At 43.2% G+C, this 19,692-nt stretch overlaps 4 protein-coding genes across 5 annotated transcripts; 2 read left to right on the forward strand and 2 right to left on the reverse strand.

Moving 5' to 3' along the window:
- Positions 1–434: 434 nt before the first annotated feature.
- LOC104457037 (zingipain-2) lies at positions 435–1,673 on the reverse strand. The gene is made up of 2 exons (XM_039298962.1): positions 1,222–1,673; positions 435–1,139 (listed from the first exon to the last, which is right to left on the reverse strand). Exons 1-2 carry the CDS (start codon positions 1,671–1,673, stop codon positions 521–523), a joined length of 1,071 nt encoding a protein of 356 aa, XP_039154896.1. The 3' UTR covers positions 435–520.
- Positions 1,674–5,265: 3,592 nt separating this feature from the next.
- LOC104457044 lies at positions 5,266–8,823 on the reverse strand (the record flags this gene model as incomplete). The annotated part of the gene is made up of 1 exon (XM_010071979.3): positions 5,266–8,823. A coding segment is annotated over one exon (3,327 nt), but the record flags the coding sequence as incomplete, so codon positions are not given.
- A 750-nt stretch (positions 8,824–9,573) lies between these two features.
- On the forward strand, positions 9,574–13,497 carry LOC104441140 (APO protein 4, mitochondrial). 2 transcript variants are annotated; one of them, XM_010054158.3, is made up of 3 exons: positions 9,574–10,038; positions 10,145–10,412; positions 12,057–13,497. In XM_010054158.3, the coding sequence occupies exons 2-3, from the start codon at positions 10,159–10,161 to the stop codon at positions 12,787–12,789; spliced, it is 987 nt and encodes a 328-aa protein (XP_010052460.2). In that variant the 5' UTR covers positions 9,574–10,038; positions 10,145–10,158; the 3' UTR covers positions 12,790–13,497. The 2 variants fall into 2 exon arrangements, with proteins under 2 accessions (XP_010052460.2, XP_010052467.2); XM_010054165.3 differs by having other exon boundaries at positions 9,574–10,023.
- A 1,677-nt stretch (positions 13,498–15,174) lies between these two features.
- Positions 15,175–19,486, forward strand: LOC104441166 (sodium/calcium exchanger NCL2). The gene is made up of 7 exons (XM_010054179.3): positions 15,175–15,758; positions 16,927–17,112; positions 17,528–17,709; positions 17,850–17,995; positions 18,351–18,633; positions 18,697–18,999; positions 19,098–19,486. Exons 1-7 carry the CDS (start codon positions 15,377–15,379, stop codon positions 19,344–19,346), a joined length of 1,731 nt encoding a protein of 576 aa, XP_010052481.2. The 5' UTR covers positions 15,175–15,376; the 3' UTR covers positions 19,347–19,486.
- The last annotated feature ends 206 nt before the right edge of the window (positions 19,487–19,692 follow it).

Below are 19,692 nucleotides of genomic sequence, written 5' to 3' on the forward strand. Positions count from 1 at the left end.
TTCAAGGGTTTATGCAGGGCTTTGAGATGCGCCGTCGTTTTTGAGCACTCGGTGTAAAGTAACTACCCCGAACGGGAGTTAATGCCAAATCTAAGTTCGTAAGGTTAGATTCTTACAATTCGAATTTTCTCAATGCTTTAGTAAATTGTACAAGAGAAAAATGTTTACTAAGAAACCCAACTCAAGATCGATCCAACGGTTAAGGCATTTCCATACAGATTCCACCATCAATTCTCATTATAGGAAAATGGACGATTTTATCGGTAATTTGATTTGTACTAACTCTCCAGAGCTAGCCGATTAATAATTTTGATAACATAATCATTTTTGAGTTACTGTGAAAGTCATGGTATATTATGAATCACAATTTTTTGAATGAGCGGATCTCATAATAATTTCTAATTAATGATTATCATATAAGCATGGAAGTAAAATTTGACACGATAATACCGCATGAATATAAGTCTATGCAGAAGAAGAACGTAGGACTCCTGTCACCAATCCCCCGCACGTTTACTTTTCAACCCTTCACGGGATAACTCGCGTCCATCGCGATCCCACACACGCCCCGCCGATCTGGAGCACCCTTGAGCATCCTCACGTAGCCGTCCTCGCCCCAGTCGCGCCCCCACGAATTCTTCACGATCCAATAATTTCTCGAGCCCTCGGATCCGTACCCGACCGCCGCCACCCCGTGATTCAAGTCGTATCCGCATATGCCCGTGAAAATCCCCCTGGAGTATAGCTGGAATTCCAGTCCGCCCGCGTCGATGGCCACGGAGATCGGTTGGCGAGCCACCGCGGCTTGCAGGCTCCGCTCATCGTTGGGGGGCACATCGCCGTATCCGCTAATCGTGGCCGCGTGACTCCTGAGCATGGCGGCGTCGCAAGATCCGTCCCGTCCTCGGTAGGGATAATCGGACTCGGAAGTGATGCCGCCGTTGCGTTGGATGAAGGAAAACGCGGTGTCCATCTCTCCGCCGCTGCAGCCTTGGTTGTGCTTCCCGACGTCGCAGTCCATGAGCTCCTGCTCCGACAGCGACACCAGCTTCCCCGTCTTGATCTGGTTGAGGCCTTCGACGGCCGCCACCGCCGAGAAAGCCCAACAACTTCCTAAACGTGCAGAGGGAGCATGCCGACTTAGAAGAAAGATGAAATGAGGGGAAAAGAAATAGAAGAAGAAGAAGAAGAAGATGAAGAGCTGAATCTTATATACCGCACTGGCCTTGATCCTTGACCGGAGTTACGGCGCCTTCCTTCCTCCAGTCGAAACTCGCCGGCATGTCTCCGTCGGTTTGGTCGGTAATGTTAGTCTCCATATCAGTCCTCCGGTTCGTCCTCCTGTGAAAACCCAGGTAGGTTGCCTTGAACTCGACGTTCGTCATGTCTGCGAATCCATTGTCGGTGAGCTTGAACGGCAACGGTAGCCTGTTGATGAAGTCGACGTACAAGACGTTGGCCTGATAAATCTGGAACCGCAGCAGTCGCTCGGCTCTGCTTTTGTACGTCCGGTTGTACCTTGCCAGCCAGCTCTCGTATCTGTCTTCCATTAAGCTTGCCCGGTCGGACTTCAGAGACAAGTGATCGCCCGGAAACGCGCCGGGACGTGCACACAGAATCCACACGACGAAAAGGGTTGGGCTGAGGTTCCTCGAAATCAAACGAAGCTCCATCGTCGGCTAATCGAGTGCGGTACAGAAATCGGAGCCTATCTGCTCGAATGGCCTCTTGATTTATACAGATTCGGATGTGTTTAGTTAGTACAGGAAAGTTTCTTACCAGTTCATGCTTTAAATGAGTGGTCCGCGCAGCTTATGTTTCCCGCACGTCTCGCGGCGACATCGAACACGAGGAAAGCGAGTTCGTCATGCGAGCGTGAGGTTGCGAAAAGCCTGATTAGATCTTCTAGCTTGGAGTGCCCAAAAGCAGGAAGACATCGGCCCGTTGATCTCTGCCAAAAATGCAGTCCATGCACGAAGTATGATACAGCTACATTCCTGCACGGAGCTACCAAAAGCTCAAGCAGCGCCCAGGCGTCTGATGAGAGAATTCGGAGACGGCTTCGACAAGCTGTAGTTGTACGCCGCCGACCGACTGCTCTTGTCACGCATCGAAATGACCCATTAGGAAGACGGAGCGTACTCTTAGCGATTAGCGATTTTTGGCTTGGTGTCACGACATCTGAATCGGTTTCATTTTGTTAGCACGTAGAGTCAAATTTAGCAGATAATGGAACTTTCATGTAAGAAGAGAAAATTGATGCAAAAGTACTGTTTGGTTAGGTCCTCTCTCTCTCTCTCTCTCTCATACACACGCACACAAAAAATTTAGGGGTACTTTGTTGGTGCGGCGTGACAATTTTTAGTCACATCAATTTATCTTACATTCGCAAAATTGGCAGAATTGTTCATGGTAGGTGATGGAAGAATTCGTTGCATAAATCAAACGAGTTAGAAATTTTAATGGAACGAATCGAGTAAATAAGGAGACTTTAATAATAAACAAGAAAAACGTATGATAACCCAATTGCATATTTGACAAGAGTTAGGGACCAAAAGTGGACTTAACTTTTTTTATCAACCATATATTGATGGGGTGTAATCTATATTCTCCATCGATAGAAAAGCATGAAGAACTCTTCACTAAGCAGGCAAAGGTCCTAGGCTGCCCCAAATGGGGTTGCAAGACAACACTCTCGGGCTGCAAAGGGCTTTTATAATTTGAGTCTTTGGTAGTTTGAGTTTAGGCCCATAAATAATTATTAGGTATATATAATCTATTTCTCTTGTAATTGAATGAAGTAATAGAAAACTATGAGATGCTAATTATTATATAATCTTCTTCTTAATGTAACCCTAGTTGAGGAGTAAACCACAATAAAATATTGTGTCTTAAATTCTCTTTCTTGCTTTTACTTTCTATTTGCTTATGACTATGCACTAAATCCAAACATTCCGCTCTATACTTCTCTTTTTGTCTTCTTCGTTTAGAGAAAAGAGATTCGCCAACTTCGCCGGCCGGGACAAGGGTGACCTTGCCTAAATGCTAAATTCTGCAAATATGTTAATCAACAATTCTCTATCGCCATTAAATAAAGCAGCCTTAATTTATTACTAGTGAGATACGAGGAAGACAGCTTTTGAATTGGTTAACTTGGTTTGAGCCTTTTTTTTTTCCATCTTTCAATATCATCCTCCACGTTAAGAATGAGAGACCTAATTGATGTTTCCGTACAATAAGAACGAGCTTGGCCTATTTACAAGCTAAAAACACCCTGAATTTTTACGATGATAATATCCAAATTTACCAATGACTCTTTTTAATTATTGTAGTATGTGTTTTTGTTGGATGATACGAACTTTAGATATATAACGTGGCACAAAGGTGAAAGCCCAACTCACAATTCCTCCCATCAGTACTTGAATATCTTTTCAAGAAAGCAAGTAATTGCAAGTCATTTCTTGAAGGGGGGTTTAGTTATTATATCTATAGTAAATTTTAAGACAGAAGATGTAATCATTGATCCTAGTATGTCCTTAAACTGCTACATATGAACTCTAAGACGTAATTGAAAATATTCCAGTATATGGGGTCTCCTCTTTCCTTTTATCCGTTTGGCTCACACGAGAAAATCCCCTGAGCTTTATAGGAATGACCATTTGCTGACAGGACTCGGCATGAGGTTGCAAGAACATCGCCAATTGGCAACGGTTGGAAACTATGGCTGTGTCTCCAACTGCTGCGTCAAATTTTCTTCTCATGTGCAAAGACAACAATAGAACAAGTTACTGATCGCCTAGTTCAGTTGTTTTCATAGAAGAAATGAGCAATTAATTAGGGGGCTCTTTTTCTCCATCTTAAGTCATCTTCAATAAATAAAATGCATTATAAATTTACATAAGTGAACCTCTTTCGAAGACTAGATCGCATATTGTAAGGGTGATCCTATGTGCTAAAAATTCTCAAGAAAGTGAATACAGTGATTCTGCATAACCCTTGACCAAGTACTAAGTACTAACCACATGAAGAATATTGCCAATTGCACGCGACATGATGGCCACTCCCTAGTCATAGAACAGTTTGCAAACTGTGATTTATTTGGAATGTCAAGTGGGTGAATTTTAACATGAATTTTCGAATCCGAACGTAGAGGTCAGAAATCAAGCACAAACTTGCCCCCTAAAAAGGGTACTCCGACAAAATTTTATACCACTTGCCAAGTGACACGGGGCATCATTCATTCAATCAAGTACAGTACATGCTCCTGTGTTGAAATCTCTAATCATGCATTCCATTTTATTTTTCCACTAAACTAACACATAATTAAGGTCTCTTCCGCATTCACTTTGCTCGTTAATTTGGCCATGGGCAATATTCTTTGCCCATGAGAACATGCAATTGACGTCTACCCCAATATGTCTGGACCCATTCATGAGTATTTGGTTAATCGTGAATCAATCTTTATTTGCTTAAAATATAAACAAAAAAAAAAAGGAGAGGAATACCCATTATTGACAGAGCCAAGACAGCCACACCATCCACTTGAAATTAGTGGCAGCGAAAATAAAAGTTAAAAAAAAATTGATTAAACAATCGATATCCCCAAGTGAAAAATTCAAGGCCTGCGCCAAGCCGTGCTCTCTGCAGGTCGTAATCAAGTCCTGAGCAAACCGCAAAGCTCAGTCGATTCAGAAACAGATGTTATCCTCCTCTGTTATGTCTCAAAGAACAGCTATCTTGAGGCCTGTTGCCTAACCTATGGCAAAGGGAAAGAAAAATCATCTCTTTATACTTCATTCAGCATTTTATTGCAGCCAAACGAATTTGTATCCTGCATGTGGGAATTCTCTGTGAAGCAACGACAGAGTTCAGAAACTCGCTGCCCAAGAAGCAATGGGCTGCTCTGCATTGAAGTTCAAATGCTAGCACATTTTGGACAATGACAAACCATGCCTTCAAGTATATGTGCAGCGACACCATATCTATCACGAGTCATCGTATCTCAAGGCACAAAGTTCAACATTTGTAGGACTATCTATCACGTGTCATCATTTCTCAAGCATAAATAAAGTAGTGGTTTTCCAAACAAGAACATGTAATAACAAATCACATTATGAGCTCTGTTGGAGCTCATAGGTTTAAATTAGTGTACCCAAAAGATCATCTGCAAAATGTTGTCTCCCTTTTTCCAGGTACCATTGCGGCATGGTTCTCGCTATGGTTCCCTGTTACCCAAAATCAATTGCAGGCATTTCAAAGGATCCGTATGAAGACTAAGCAAAGTAACCATAGATGTAGTAGAACTGCAATCCCAACCCCTATCTTCCAGTCAACAAAGCGCTTAAATTACAGACTAGGCCAACCAAAATAACACAAGGGGGTAATGTTGACCCAAATCAAGAACCTGTTCATTGTTAAGAGGCTGAAAATATAAGCCACCATGGAAGCTACCTATATATTATCAAAATGTTGCAAAGCAAAGAACTCCTGATAAGTTCATTCCTCCATTGGATCACCAGTTGTAGCTGCTTCCGAGAGTTTTTCTTCTGTAGGAGCAGCAGCTGCAGTTGCTGCTTCTTCTGGGACATTTTCTTCCGTAGGAGCAGCAGCTGCGGTTGTTGCTTCTTCCAGGACATTTTCTTCCGTAGGAGCAGCAGCTGCGGTTATTGCTTCTTCCGGGACATTTTCCGGGACATTTTCCGGGACATTTTCTTCCGTAGGAGCAGCAACTGCGGTTATTGCTTCTTCCGGGACATTTTCTTCCATAGGAGCAGCAGCTGCAGTTGTTGCTTCTTCCGGGACATTTTCTTCCATAGGAGCAGCAGCTGCGGTTGTTGCTTCTTCTGGGACATTTTCCTCCATAGGAGCAGCAGCTTCGGTTGTTGCCTCTTCCGGGACATTTTCCTCCATAGGAGCAGCAGCTTCGGTTGTTGCTTCTTCCGGGACATTTTCCTCCATAGGAGCAGCAGCTTCGGTTGTTGCTTCTTCCGGGACATTTTCTTCCATAGGAGCAGCAGCTTCGGTTGTTGCTTCTTCCGGGACATTTTCTTCCATAGGAGCAGCAGCTTCGGTTGTTGCTTCTTCCGGGACATTTTCTTCCATAGGAGCAGCAGCTGCAGTTGTTGCTTTTTCTGGGACATTTTCTTCCCTTGAAGCAATAGCAATTGTTGCTTCTGAGGCTTTACGCTTTTCCGCTGATTCCTTCAAACGTTCCAATCCCTTCTCAACATTGTGCAACCTGCCATTGAGCAGATTAATTCCTTCAAGACGTTCTTTGAAGCTGACAGTAAAAAAGTTTTCGAATTCCTCAATCTTGTCCTTCATGGCCGAAAGCTTCATTTTCTCCTCTTCTTCCTGTTTAAACCGCTGCTTTTCCAGTTCCCTAATGCTCAAAACAAGACCGCCAGACCCAGGAACATCTTTATAAAGTGGCTCATCAAGCTGAGGACAACGAGCCCTGTATTCAGCAAATTTCCGGTCAGTTTCCTTCAAGGCCTTCTTGTAGCCATCTAGAAGGTTCGCCATCATATAGAGTTCACATTCAAGTCGATATATTTCCATCTTCTTTTTCACTATCTCTTCATTACTTGTCTTCTGCAAATGCTCGATCAAAGCATCCCGCCGTTGCAGCTCACTGAGGAATATTTGTTGATTCATGCCGGACTCAGCAAACGCTTGTTCTTTTGCCTCATGCGCCATCCTTGCCTTTTCCACCCAATGTTGCACTTGCTCCAAGCACATATTGAAGTCCAGTGATTTACTGTCCCAAGAACCGTCAGTCCTCATCCGCTTGTTTCCCCCATTCAGCTGGTGATGCATCCTGTCATTGTCAGTATCAATCTCTCTCTTGTTCACATTGCCAAAGATGGACGAAGAACTTGGACCCAAGTGACTGTCAGCTCTTGAAGCTAAGAACTCCCCACAAGAATCATCTCGAAGTTGCATCCCAGTGTTAAAAGGAATATGAGCAGACTCCAAAACATGCAGAAGATTCGATGAAGGCAACCTCTCCAAATCACTAAACTTTGGAGATATATTGAACCCTCCGGGCTCTTGCTGCTCCTCCTCATTGGTTTCTTCTTCCTCTTCCTCTTCCTCTAGTTCTTCGTCTTCTTGTTCCTCGCCTACTACTCCTCCTTCCACTCCTCCTTTCTGATCCACATCAAACCTCATTTCGTTAGCTTCATTAAAACTGCACCTCTGCAAGAATGGGTCTCCTGAAATATTTCTCCCATCCAAAGACCACTGCCCACCTTGTTCTTCTTCCTCCTCTTTACACTCCTGAGAATCCATGACATCATCAAATCCACCTTCCTCTTTATTTTCCTTTTCCATTTCGAAGCCCTTCTCCTCCACCAGACCCGCTTCATTTTTGTCGTCCATTTCAGCTTCAACTTTCTCTTCAAGCCCAAGGCTCAGTTGAGCATTGTCCTCATTCTCAACATCAAACTTTTCGTTTTGCAAAAGTCCCAATTCAATGCTAGTACCTTCCTTCTCCTCCTCATCGGCTTTGTTACCTTCCTTCTCCTCCTCATCAGCTTTGTTATCGGCATTCTCCTGTCCAAGGCTCAACTCCAATCTCTGCTCTTCCAATTCAGCCATCTTCACATCACCACCATCTGCATCCTCCTCCACATCTTTCACTCCAACTTCCTCCGCATCTTTCACTCCAACCTCTTCCAAATCCTTCACTTCAACCTCATCCACATCCTTCACTTCAACCTCCTCCACATCCTTCACTTCGACCTCCACTGCCGACAACAATTCCTCGCGCTGAGACCTAATCAAACACTGCAAGTGCGATGCATAGTAACAATTCTCCAAATTGGGCGCCAGCATCAACTCCTTCTCCACCATAAACCACATCATGCCCGCCCAATCCACCTTCTCGAAGCTCCCTTCTCTAATCAACTTGTCCCAACTCATAATCTCATCAGGCATCATCCACGTATCATCATCATGCAAAAGCATCCAATTCGACACTAAATCCAAAACAAACCCAATAGACTCCTCGGTTTCGGAACCCTCACCTGTGCCCTCCGCACTGGCCACGACCCTCTTGGCCGGCAGCTTCAGCGCCCGCGCCAGGTCGGCCCGGCTGACCCGAATCTTGACCCCATTGACGTAGCTGCACCGCTCGATCTTGCTGAAACTGGCGACCAGCTGGGCGATCAGGCCGCCGCGCAGGGGCCGGTCGAAGTCCAGGCGGACGAACTCCCAGAGCCCGAGCCGCTGCAGGAGGCCCTCGCGGCGCGCGAAGTCGAGGGCCTTGCCGGGGGCGAAAGGGACGGGCTTGAAGGTCTTGACGAGCAATTCGAGCTTCTGCTGCGACTTCTTCGCCATGGCGCGCCGCTTCTGCGCGGCCTTCTTACTCTTGAAGCCGCCGCGGCGGGAGGAGGCCGGGGCGGGGGCGGGGGCGGGGCCGGGGCGGGGGCCATAAAGCTCGGGTCTTGGGCTCGCGGGGACGGGGCGGGGACCGGGTCGGGCTGGTCCTGGGTCGAGTCGTCGTCCTGGACGAGGATCTGGGAGTCCCCGTCGGACCTGGAAGGGTCCGCCTCGAGGGTTAGGGTTTGGGTCTCGGGCGATTCCGGGTGATGGGTCGGGGGGTCGGCCTCTTGATCCGGCGGGTGCTGCAGAGGGGAGGCCGACGGGGAGCTCATGGCTGAGGCAGAGATACGCAGAGCGCCTCAGAGAGAAGGGGGGCGGCTGGGCTGGACAGCGTTTCGCTCGCGGCGGCTCTCGGGCGGCGGCCGGAGAGGACACGTTCCTCGCTTCTGAATTGAACTGGGGAAAGCGGCCGCGGACGATCGATCGATCGTCGGGTCATTCAAGTCGACCCCGTTTCTAATTTTGAAAATATTACTGGCTGCCCGTATGAACCCCGGAAAGCGAACGGTTTTGGGCCTGTCATCGTGCCATTCACATCGCAAGAACTCATCGACTCAATTTATGTGTTTCCTTTGCTATCTAAAACATACATATGAATATGAGATTAGGATTTTTTGTGTCGCATAAAAATTTTAGGATATGTATGTTATGGAGTGTCACATTGGTGGGTTCGTAAGTGAAATGGTAATATGGTCGAATAACTCCCGATAGATAAAAAAAAAATTAGTTTTGACCCCAAATAAAATAGAAGATATAAGACGGGAGTTTTTGGTTTCACCAAAAGATATTGTGGTTAATATGTGAAATTAATTTTTTTTTGTGATATTCATCCTAACTTTTAAAGATATCTTTACAATTTATTCTAGATTTGTATCTTTATAAGTTACAATTTCCATATTTGTTTGAATATTCTACACTTCAATGTCATATCATTAGTATTTAAGTTAATATCAAGAAAAACACTAAACTAACATATTTATAATAAATTTACTCTAGAATAATTTTTTATCATAAAAAATCTCAAATTTATTTTAAATTAATTTTTTGACCACAAAAAATAAATATGTTTATGATAAAATTATCATTCGTTATTTTCTATTTCCAAAAAACTACAAATACTCATGATTTTCTCGGTTAAAAATTACGAAAATTGTTACTTCTTGGTTTCGATGAACTTAAGACGTGAAGTGTGCAGGGAAACAGAAGCCAAAAAAACCTCGAACAAGGTTTGGTTCAGAGCCATCGTGGAGCAGAATGCTGCTGGAGACTGTACTCCTCCAGCCGAAGACATGACCAACTCCAAAAGACACGTCTTTACTTCTGTTTCCCTCGCTATGACAAGCTGAATTCCTATTGCGTTTCCTCTGTTTCCGCGTCTGAGCCCCACGTCCGTCCGTCCGTCCGTCCGTTTGCTGTGGTGCGACAGATCCTCTTTTGCTGTTGCGGAGGCTGAGGACTCCGGGCGCTTGGGGGGGGCGAAGGGCTAACGCGCGCCTTCGAATCAAAATCCCGACTTGATCCGCGCCCCGACCATCTCCTTCCGACCCACCTCTGGAATCGCTGAATTCTGCTCCCGAGGCAACGAGTTGATACACAGCTCGCGTTCGTTTAGCCTGTAAAATCGAGCACCCGAGGGTATCTTCATTTACAGTTTGTCCTTCGTCGTTCGTTTCGATCACCTGGCTCCTTGCCCGCCAGGTTGTTGATAAAATTCCTCACCGACGGGGACCCACGAGTGTTTTTGCATTTTCATTAGGTGGAGGAGTTGCGATGGTTCCTAGGAGGGAACTATGTCGAATCTTGCTTGAAGGGAGACACTTTTGCGGCGCGTATGCCCGACTTTATAGCGCCAAAGTGGACTTGAAAAAGCTCCGGCCTATGATTATGAAGAGGATTGAAGGCAGGGCCAAGGACTATCCGGTCCCCGGTATGGTTCCCGTTGCGCAAGAAGTGTTGAAGGCCAGGACTTTGCTCATCCAGGGCGTATCGACGCTTCTTAGGTTCTTCCCAGTTGCAGCTTGCAAGTAAGTTTGGCAGACCAAACCATAATTATTCCATAGAGATAGCATCGCAAGAAGGTTGTAAAAGTATATATCCATGATTTATGATCGTGCATATCCATTTTGTCTGACTTGACTGTTTGGAACTGCTTAATTCTTATTGAATTAAAAGACACCACTTGGTAAAATTCGGTTGAGCGGTTTCAGGGTTTGTACTTCATGATCATGGTATTGGGTGATGGGATCAAGAAGTTAGGAGTTAATTAGGATTGAACGACAGATTTAATGCCAATCAATGACAAAACTCACCTGGTTGCAGATGCTTTTGGACTTAACATGGTTTCCAGCCCCTTTGTAGTTTGTACATAACATAGCAGGATGGGTCTTCAGGTTGTTGAAAACACTAGCTTTCTCTGGCATTGGTGGGTATGGAAAAAGATCTGGTAGAGGATTGTGGATTTAGAATGTTTTTGGTTTGAGTCTTGTTTAAAGGGTGCCCCAGAGGCATTTGATTGACATGAAAGGATATTTTAAATTTTTAATGTATGGATTGCCCACTCCTTAGAACAGTTAATGCATAGTAAATTGTATTATTTCCTTAATTAGCAACTTAACCAGTGCCCCTAGGGCACTCATTAACAAATTTTCTTCATTTTAAGTTGCATTTGCTGGCCTGTGAAAGAATATATGGAATTGTGGTTGTAGTAGAAGAAACATTGGCCGTAAGATTCTTTGAAATCAGTTGGATCATCACCTTGTGACATCAACACCAAGTCTAATTTAGTAGTCGAAATAGGGGGATACAATTCCCCATTCCCATGCATTTAGTCTTACATAAATATGCAAAAATGGTCAGATACATGAGATGGGTTCTGAGTGGGATAAAATATTAATGTTCATTTTGAATGAATTAAAATGGTACCGAGCCGAGTAGTTTTCCTATTTTTTTGTTTCTGTACTTTCCTAGAACTTCCTCATCCTAGATCCCACAAAAGGAAAGAAAAATGAAAGAATCTCATCAAGGAAAGATTTGGAAAAAAATGTCTCTTGAAATTAGGTTGGCTGCGGCTTAATTCTGATAGTATTTGAGATTGTGAGATTAAAATGCTCTATGTCATCATGCATTTTCAACTGTCTTGGCTGTCCCACCCTTCTTGTGCATCCTAGTTGGTTCGTTTTCTAGTCCATGTTTACCGTTATTACTATCACTCAAAGACTGTTCATGAGGAATACTTTTGCTTGCTCATGTTAATTTAATGGAGTTTCAACATAAATGACCCCTCTGCAATCTCTTACCGCATGATGCTTTTGTACCATGGTGTTGAGGACCATGATCTTCTTTCTAAATCCCATTGACAATCATCCTATCTTAGTGTACTCCATCAATATGAAGGTGGGTACGCCTTATGCTTGGGTGTGTTCATGGGAGAAGAAGCCTGCAAGAAGTTTTGATATGCAAATGTGTTGTCAAGAGAACACGTGAAAAGAAAAGAACCCTTTGATTATTGGCATATATCTTTATTTGTTCTTATGTTGATGCCTGAGTTTGGTATGGTTTTGCCAATTTCATGTGACCTGCAATTGTATGTAAGAAAGTTGATATCTTGTCTAGCTGTCTCAAAGCCACGGAAGGAAAGCCCTTATTTTGTATATGTAATGCTTTTGCAGATTATGTTCGGAAGTATATGTAGGTGAAAAGGGACACCTAATTCAAACATGCCGTGGTTATAGGCCTCGTGGCAAAAATCGAGTTCACGAATGGATCAACGGTGGAATAAAAGATATTCTTGTACTGGTTGAGGCATTTCATCTTAAAACGATGTTCCAAGATGTCATAAAGCACCATCAGCGGTTTGATTATGATCGTATACCTGCTGTTGTTGAGCTATGCTATCAGGCTGGAGCTGATTTGCATGACGAGAATCTGCAGTGCATGCCTGAATCTGATGATGCTCAGATCGAGGGCAATGAAGCCGAGGTTATCTTGGCTGATGATCTGATGTTGATAGCAAATGGGACTCTGAGGGCATGGGAGACGCTTAGGTCTGGTGTGCAGAAGTTATTATTAGTTTACCCAGCAAAAGTCTGCAAGTACTGTTCAGAAGTTCATGTTGGGCCATCTGGCCACAAGGCTCGGGTATGTGGGGTATTCAAGTACCAGAGTTGGCGTGGTGGTCACTTCTGGAAGAAGGCTGAGGTGGATGATCTGGTGCCCTCAAATATTGTTTGGTTCCCTCGACCTCAAGATCCTCCTGTGCTGGTAGACGAAGGAAGGGATTTCTATGGTCATGCCCCTGCTGTAGTGAGTTTGTGTGTGCAGGCTGGTGCTATTCCTCCAGCCAAGTACCATTGTATGATGAAAATCCAAGGTCAAACTGCACCTGTTTCAACCAAGCTTTGAAGCACGATATGGATTTGATTACAGTTCGGATGCTCTCATCTTGCACAGTCTTATACCTGCAGCTTCAGATGCTTGAGGCAAGCACACTTTTTCTCTTGCGGCTTGTCATAAGTGAAAATCTTCAGCGGCATGTCTTCCATCATATTTTCGCGTGATTCCTCTCACTAATAGCTACTATCTAGGCCATTTACATGAAGAATGATGTTCTGCCTCTGAGGTGGAACAGAGAAGGACTGACAAATTAGTTGAATATCCACCAATGTATTGAGAAATGAAGAATAGCCATTTTAGACAATAAAGTTAATGGCGGAGAAGGGAGCAAATCTCCTTTTTACAGTGAAATGACCAATTATTCCACATATTCCTGTCTCAATTTTCTTTTGATCCAGCAGCATGATGGTGCACCCCTTACTGTATCCAAGTCCATGGATAACAATTAACATGCCATTTTGACCCATTAGTCTGTTGCTTTTCCAGTTTCTCTTATTGATCAGGCAAGCTCAAATGAGGCAATGTAAGGAGTGAGTTCGAAGAAAGGGACAAAATTTGTGCTTTTTTTTATATCTGATTCTGATGTTGGTATAGAATGATTAGACAGAAATGGTTGGATATGCTTCTTTGTCATTGTGCTGTATGAAGTTTGGAAGTGTTTCTCTGAACGACATTCACCAGAATAATAAATATACAGATGATTTGTTCTTGCTGCTACATGTAGAACGGCCTCTGAGTGAGTAGTTTTTGCTCCTGAAAAGATTGGTGGCATCACTGATGATACATTCATGTCTTGAGAGAAATATGCAGGTTCTGCAATTATGATTATGCTTGCCATCTTTGACTAATCACTTACAAGTGATTCTCCAAACGCTTGTGAGAACATTGACAATACCATGAAAAAATTATATGGTGGTCAATGAGCACTGAATGTATTTGAAGGAAGATAATGATATCACATGAGTAGAGTAGTAGTAAGAGGGAATTCTATGATGGTTGACTACGAAGCTGTTTGTTTCAGAGGTGAGAATCCTTGTGAAAGCACTGCTCCTTTCATGCATCAAATAATTCTAACAGCATTTTCTTATGCGTAGCACGTGGAGTTAAATGCTAAAATAAAGACACTGCGAATTGTATATCGAAATTTCAATTGTCAAGATAGAGTTCTACAAGCATATTGAATCTAGGATATGTAATTTGGATAATTGTTCATCTCCAATGCGTAAATGAGTCTGAAGTTTGTTACACACACCAAGTATTTCTTGTGGTAATCAGGACTTCGATCACAACATCAATTATTTGGTTCAAGTTTCTTGTAAAATTTGGAAGTGCAGGTTAATTTGACGGAACGTTTCATTGAGATGAATAATATTTGGCTGTTAGAACCTTGTGATAGCCAAAGCTCGTAGCATGACTCATGGTCAAAGTAGTTTATGAAAGCTCTGTAATACAGCATAATCACCGATGGAGTTACTGGCGTGCGTCCTTTCGGCATAATATACAAGACTAAGATTATAGGAGATGTAATGTGTGTATGTATGTTAATTCACATCATCTTCTAATCACATGTATATTAATCAAATTGATCTACCCATCACTCTTTCTAGCATGAATCTTCCACTTCCATATTTCAGAAATTGTTGAAATGAGTCCGATTGAATTTCTCGAACCTTGTCATTCTGAGTTTGGCAAAGTTGGAAACATACTTAGAAGATGTTTTGTAGATTTTTCTGCATTTTCTCCATTTATAATTTTTTTTTTCCTATTTGTTCTTGTCCCGCAGAGGATCTCAATGTGAATTTCAGGAATGCAATTGCACTGTTCCTTGTAATTTGACCAAAATCATATGTCGACTTCAATATGGTGGGGTGTAGCTTTCTCAGATTTTCCTTCCGGGTCAATTTGGATAACCCAGAAAACGAGCTTATTTTCCATAACGGAGATTTCTTGGGTTGTACTTCTCTTGCATACACACGCAACTTGATTTGAAGAGTCACCTTCGGACTATTCACTACTTAACATTTGCATTTTCAGATTTAAATGCTCCCAGAAAGGGACAGACAGACACGTGACCAACCTTGTGATCTGCAAAGATCTCCGACTTGTACTTATACCAACTACTTGTGTACCAACATCGCTCACTGGCATCAGAGAATTGATAAGAGCTTGCGCCTCAAGGCTCAGACCTGATGATTCCGCAAGTTATGGTTATTCAATTCAATATATATTTAATGACAACTCGTGGTTTTACTTTGTTGTCTAAAACACGTGGTTGCTTAGTATTGTACAAGCCAATTTGCTCAAAGTCTGAATCCGATCTCTGCACGAACACGTTATTTCAAGTGTAACAATTTGTTTAATCCTCACTTGAAAAGTATATTCCGTTCATTCAAGGTTTTATCCTTGGAAGGTTGACTTCAACCACTCCACATGCTGGTTCTTTGATTGTATAAGATGAACTCTTGAAGTCTTTTGTTTAATCCTCTCCATCTAGAAGACCAAGTTGAAGATTGACAAAATGACAAACTTGTAAGTCCGATATAAGATCCAAATCCTCGTATTAATCAAGCTAGTGAACAAGGCTTCGTCCCCAGGAATGGCGAAGATGAAAGTGCTTCAGTTTTTGCTTCCAGTCGTCTTGCTTTTGCTCGTCTGCCACGTTCAGGCTCGTAAGATCGAGGAAAACTTGGCCTCTGATATTATCTTTGGCGCAGTTCAATATGTAAAGCAGTCGGTGCTGTTCTTGAGCCATTTGGTTTCATCGGATGACTGCGATCAGACATATGGGTTCTTGCCGTGCACCACCACTGTATGGGGGAATGTCTTCCTGATTCTGGCGTATGGTTACCTGATGTTCCTAGCGGCAAAGCTGTTGTCCGATGGAAGTGAGATTTTGCTGCAAATTCTTGGTCCTGGCATTATTGGGGGTCTCTTTCTGCCAGTACTTAGCTCACTTCCTGATGCTACAATTATCCTTGGTAAGCTTGTTTACTAGCTTTGCTAAAATGTAGTCCCTTTTTGTCAGAATTGTAACCTCTGCTAAGATTCTTTCTCATCCATGTTTCGATGCAAAAAGGTCATCCTAGCATCAACATCCTTACTCCAAAGCGGTAACAGTAAGGAAAATGTGGGTAAAAGTGAGGTCTCTAGATCTTTGGATCAGTAATTCTCACAAAAATGATTTCATGTTTTACTGAGGTTAATAAAGCGATCTTTTCCTATTAAGGGCATTTTGATCTTTTTATTTAAAAAAAAAAAATTCTTTTTTTCTTTTTCTTCCTTCTTCCCTCCGCCGGCCATGGCAAGCCGGCGTCCGGCGAGGGCCGCCCTCGCCAGCATCAGTGAGGTCGGCCCTCGTCGGCGTCGGGCAATGGTCTCCCTCGCCGAGTCCGGCGAGGGCACCCCTCACCCAAGTCCGGCGAGGGTGCCCTCACTGACGCCCGGCAAGGGCACCCCTCGCCCGACGCCGGCGAGAGCACCCCTCGTCGGCGTCGGGCGAGGGCCGCCCTAGCCAACCTAGGCGAGGGCAACCCTTGCCAGCTTCCCTCCACCGGCGCCGGCAGAGAGAAGAAGAAAAAAAAAAATTTTAAAAAAAAGAAAAAGAAAAAACATAAAGAATAAGACAAAAATGCCCTTAATTGAGTAAATGTGTCACAGTTTATAAAGTTTAAAGTTTTTGTATTACAAAAAAAAATTAAAATAAATTTATCACTTTGGATAAAGTTTGGGATTTTTTATAATCTTCTTCCTAATTGCAATGCCATATAGCATTTCTTCCACGAAATCATATCGTGAGAATTACTGTTTCTGTAATTCAGGATGGTTGTACTGTTGGCCTGTAGAAAGGAGACAGCAAGGACGGAGATAGTTGTACCTTATAAATTCTTAGCCTTATGTCTTGATTTTCTGCTGCATATGCATACTGTAGAGACATTTCTTTTCACATGAACTTATTATTGCTGTATGTATGAGACAGCATAATCCCACCGATGACTAATATATGCTCTGGATGGTGATTGGTAGCTCTTGATGTCTGTGGTCGTCCAACTTCATTGGCTTCATCAGCTAGTCCTGAAGTCATTCCTTTCAGCATGTTGATTTGAATAATTGATGGCTTATGCGAGTGTAACATCTGTTTATTTGTAGCATCTGGCGTCTCTGGGAGCACAGAAGATGCTCAAAGCCAGGTCTCTGTCGGGATGGGCTTGCTCGCTGGATCGACAGTAATGCTCCTGACCGTTCTATGGGGCACTTGCATTATCGTCGGAAAATGCGATATCGAGAACTCAACTACCATGGATCAAAAGGATACAAAGAAATTCAGCTTAGCTGGTACTTTCGGAACTCTATTTGAATGCGCCATGATCATACTTATGGTTACGAATGCCCACTGAATAAAGGATATGAAGGTCAAAGCTCTGCAACTGCATCAGCTCCGATTTGCATAATTCTGCTCTATGGCATAGTTATTGAACCAAATGTTCACAGATAAATATGCAGAGAAAGTAGGCTCCTCAAAAGATCATCTTTGAATGTTTCAAGTGGAACAATTGCATGATTTTTATATTTGTATGTTGCATCTGAATGGACAATGTTTCCCCCATCCGAGTATCTTTATAGCTTTACTCCTTTGTACTGGGTATTGCAACAGGACCCTTGACTAAAACGATTTGAAAATGACCCCCGTTATAGGTTGTCTACTTAGATGCAACTCACATTATATTTCAAATAACGGTGACTGTTGCAGGATCTGGGGTGAGCACTGACATCTGGACAAGCTATGCAGCAAGAATCATGATGATCTCTATAATTCCATTCATAATAGTCCAACTACCAGAAATTTTTGGAGCAAGCTCGCTAAGCCGAGCCGCAGTTCTGGTTTCTTTCATTGTTTCCATATGTTTGTTGCTGTCTTACTGCCTCTACCAGGTAATCCCACTTTCATTCAGCGAAACTCAATGCTCGCAAGTCTACTAGCTGTCACAGTTCAAGCCACATCGGCAAATTTCATATGACATAAGCTGATGTATTCTGAATTGTGGCCCTTTGGACAACAAAAACTAATGCAGATTTTCCAGCCAAGAATCCAGAAAAGAAGAATTGCATATGCAATGCATAAGCGCATAATATCAGGACTCCTACAGCAATTGAAAGCTCGTACACTTGGAAAGCTAGTTACCGATGAAGGCAAACCCAATACGGTTGTGATAGAAAAGTTAGTTGCTTCCTTTTTCCCTCTACTCTTCATCATTTCATCGTCACTTTATGGACCTTTCGACTCACCTTCAAAGTGGCATGTTCCTCTGCAATTACTGGGAACCCTGAAGTTAGGACTAGGGAAGCCTGAAAAATCGCATATATGGAGATGACATTCCTAAATTAAACATTCTTGAACATGAAAAAGTCGATGAATGCTAATGGACAAATAACCATAAGCTGATTTATGGCAAGAAAGGAAAAGCTGCGTCAGTTCAGTGAAACTCAAATAGTCAAGGAGAGATCAGATGTACTTTATTCTTCTTAAAAACAATGTGAACTTGATCTAACTTTCTACCAACGTGATATTGCAGGTTATTTGAGACACTTGATGTGGACTCTAATGGAAACCTATCCCCAGCAGAGCTACGAGCCCTCATTATTGGAATCCATTTTGAAGAGGTAGACATAAACATGGATGACGCAGTCCATAAAGTGATAGAGGATTTCGACACTTCTCGGGATTCAAAACTCGATTCTGCTGAGTTCATTGAAGGAATCTCTAAATGGCTCAGAAGGGCTAGACGCACTGCAGCAGGAGCACATGTGCAAGATGATATATCCCTGACAACAAGGCTTCTGGACAGTTTCGACGAGGTATTACGATTATTACAGTCGGTGTTCATCTAAAAAATGTTGTAACGAAAATTGACCATGCAGCGGACAGAGCAACAGCTTGATCAGTTGGTAGACCAGGAAGATGAGCTGGAGGTGGATGATGTGAAAAACGTGAAGTGGAATACTGCCAAAGCAATATTAATGCTGCTTCTCGGAACAGCTATTGCCGCCATCACTGCAGATCCCCTTGTGGACGCAGTCGACAACTTTTCAACCGCCACAAGTATTCCTTCCTTCTTTGTGTCCTTTGTGATCCTTCCGTTCGCTTGCTCCAGCGAGGTTGTCTCGTGCCTTATGTTTTCCAGCCGAAAGAAAAAGAGAACCACGTCCTTAACGTACTCAGAGGTATGTTTTTCTGGCATCTATGGGTCTTTATGAACCTTTATTCACATAGCCACAAATGAAGGTGACTATAACAAAACTTATGAGAGACTATGGTGCAGATATATGGATCAGTGACCATGGGAAATGTCCTGTCCTTGGCGGTGTTCTTAGGCTTAGTTTACGTGCGGCAACTGACATGGGACTTCTTCTCGGAAGTATTGGTGACGGTGATTGTATGCCTTGTGATGGGCGCAATTGCCAGTTTCCGCACTACCTTTCCGCTTTGGATGAGTTTCTTGGCCTTAGCGCTTTACCCCCTCTCCTTGTTACTGGTGTACGTTCTAGACTATGTTCTTGGATTATCATAGGTTTGTTGACCCTGCAATTTACTTTGTAAGAAAACTGAGGCTTTATTGAAGCTCACGGCTTATTTGTATTTGGTTTGTCAACACTGAGGCTTGTCATTCAGATCGATTTTTCCAGTCTTATGATAATGCTTAACTCTGAAGTAAAACTCCATTGAGCCAGTCCACCACCATGTTCATTTGCTTCGAAGTAGTCCTCCTAGGGAAGGTTTGTGCCATTTCAGCATGTCTTCGATGCCAGGATTCCATTTGACATGGCGAATCAATCATTTGCTTTAAGTGCGGCAACGCTGCCCTGCGTCTTGAGCAGTTGACAAACTTCTTTCATTAAGCTGGACCAAAGACTTGC

The sequence above is a fragment of the Eucalyptus grandis genome, chromosome 1, assembly GCF_016545825.1.
Source record: "Eucalyptus grandis isolate ANBG69807.140 chromosome 1, ASM1654582v1, whole genome shotgun sequence".
NCBI lineage: Eukaryota > Viridiplantae > Streptophyta > Magnoliopsida > Myrtales > Myrtaceae > Eucalyptus > Eucalyptus grandis.

Coding starts and splice junctions, on each gene's coding strand:
- LOC104441140 (XM_010054158.3), top strand. CDS start 10,159: ATGGTTCCTAGGAGGGAACTATGTCGAATCTTGCTTGAAGGGAGACAC. Junction 10,413..12,056: donor TTCCCAGTTGCAGCTTGCAA/GTAAGTTTGGCA, acceptor ATGCTTTTGCAG/ATTATGTTCGGAAGTATATG.
- LOC104457037 (XM_039298962.1), bottom strand. CDS start 1,673: ATGGAGCTTCGTTTGATTTCGAGGAACCTCAGCCCAACCCTTTTCGTC. Junction 1,140..1,221: donor CCGGTCAAGGATCAAGGCCA/GTGCGGTATATA, acceptor CTTTCTTCTAAG/TCGGCATGCTCCCTCTGCAC.
- LOC104441166 (XM_010054179.3), top strand. CDS start 15,377: ATGGCGAAGATGAAAGTGCTTCAGTTTTTGCTTCCAGTCGTCTTGCTT. Junction 17,996..18,350: donor AATACGGTTGTGATAGAAAA/GTTAGTTGCTTC, acceptor GTGATATTGCAG/GTTATTTGAGACACTTGATG. Junction 18,634..18,696: donor TTCTGGACAGTTTCGACGAG/GTATTACGATTA, acceptor TTGACCATGCAG/CGGACAGAGCAACAGCTTGA.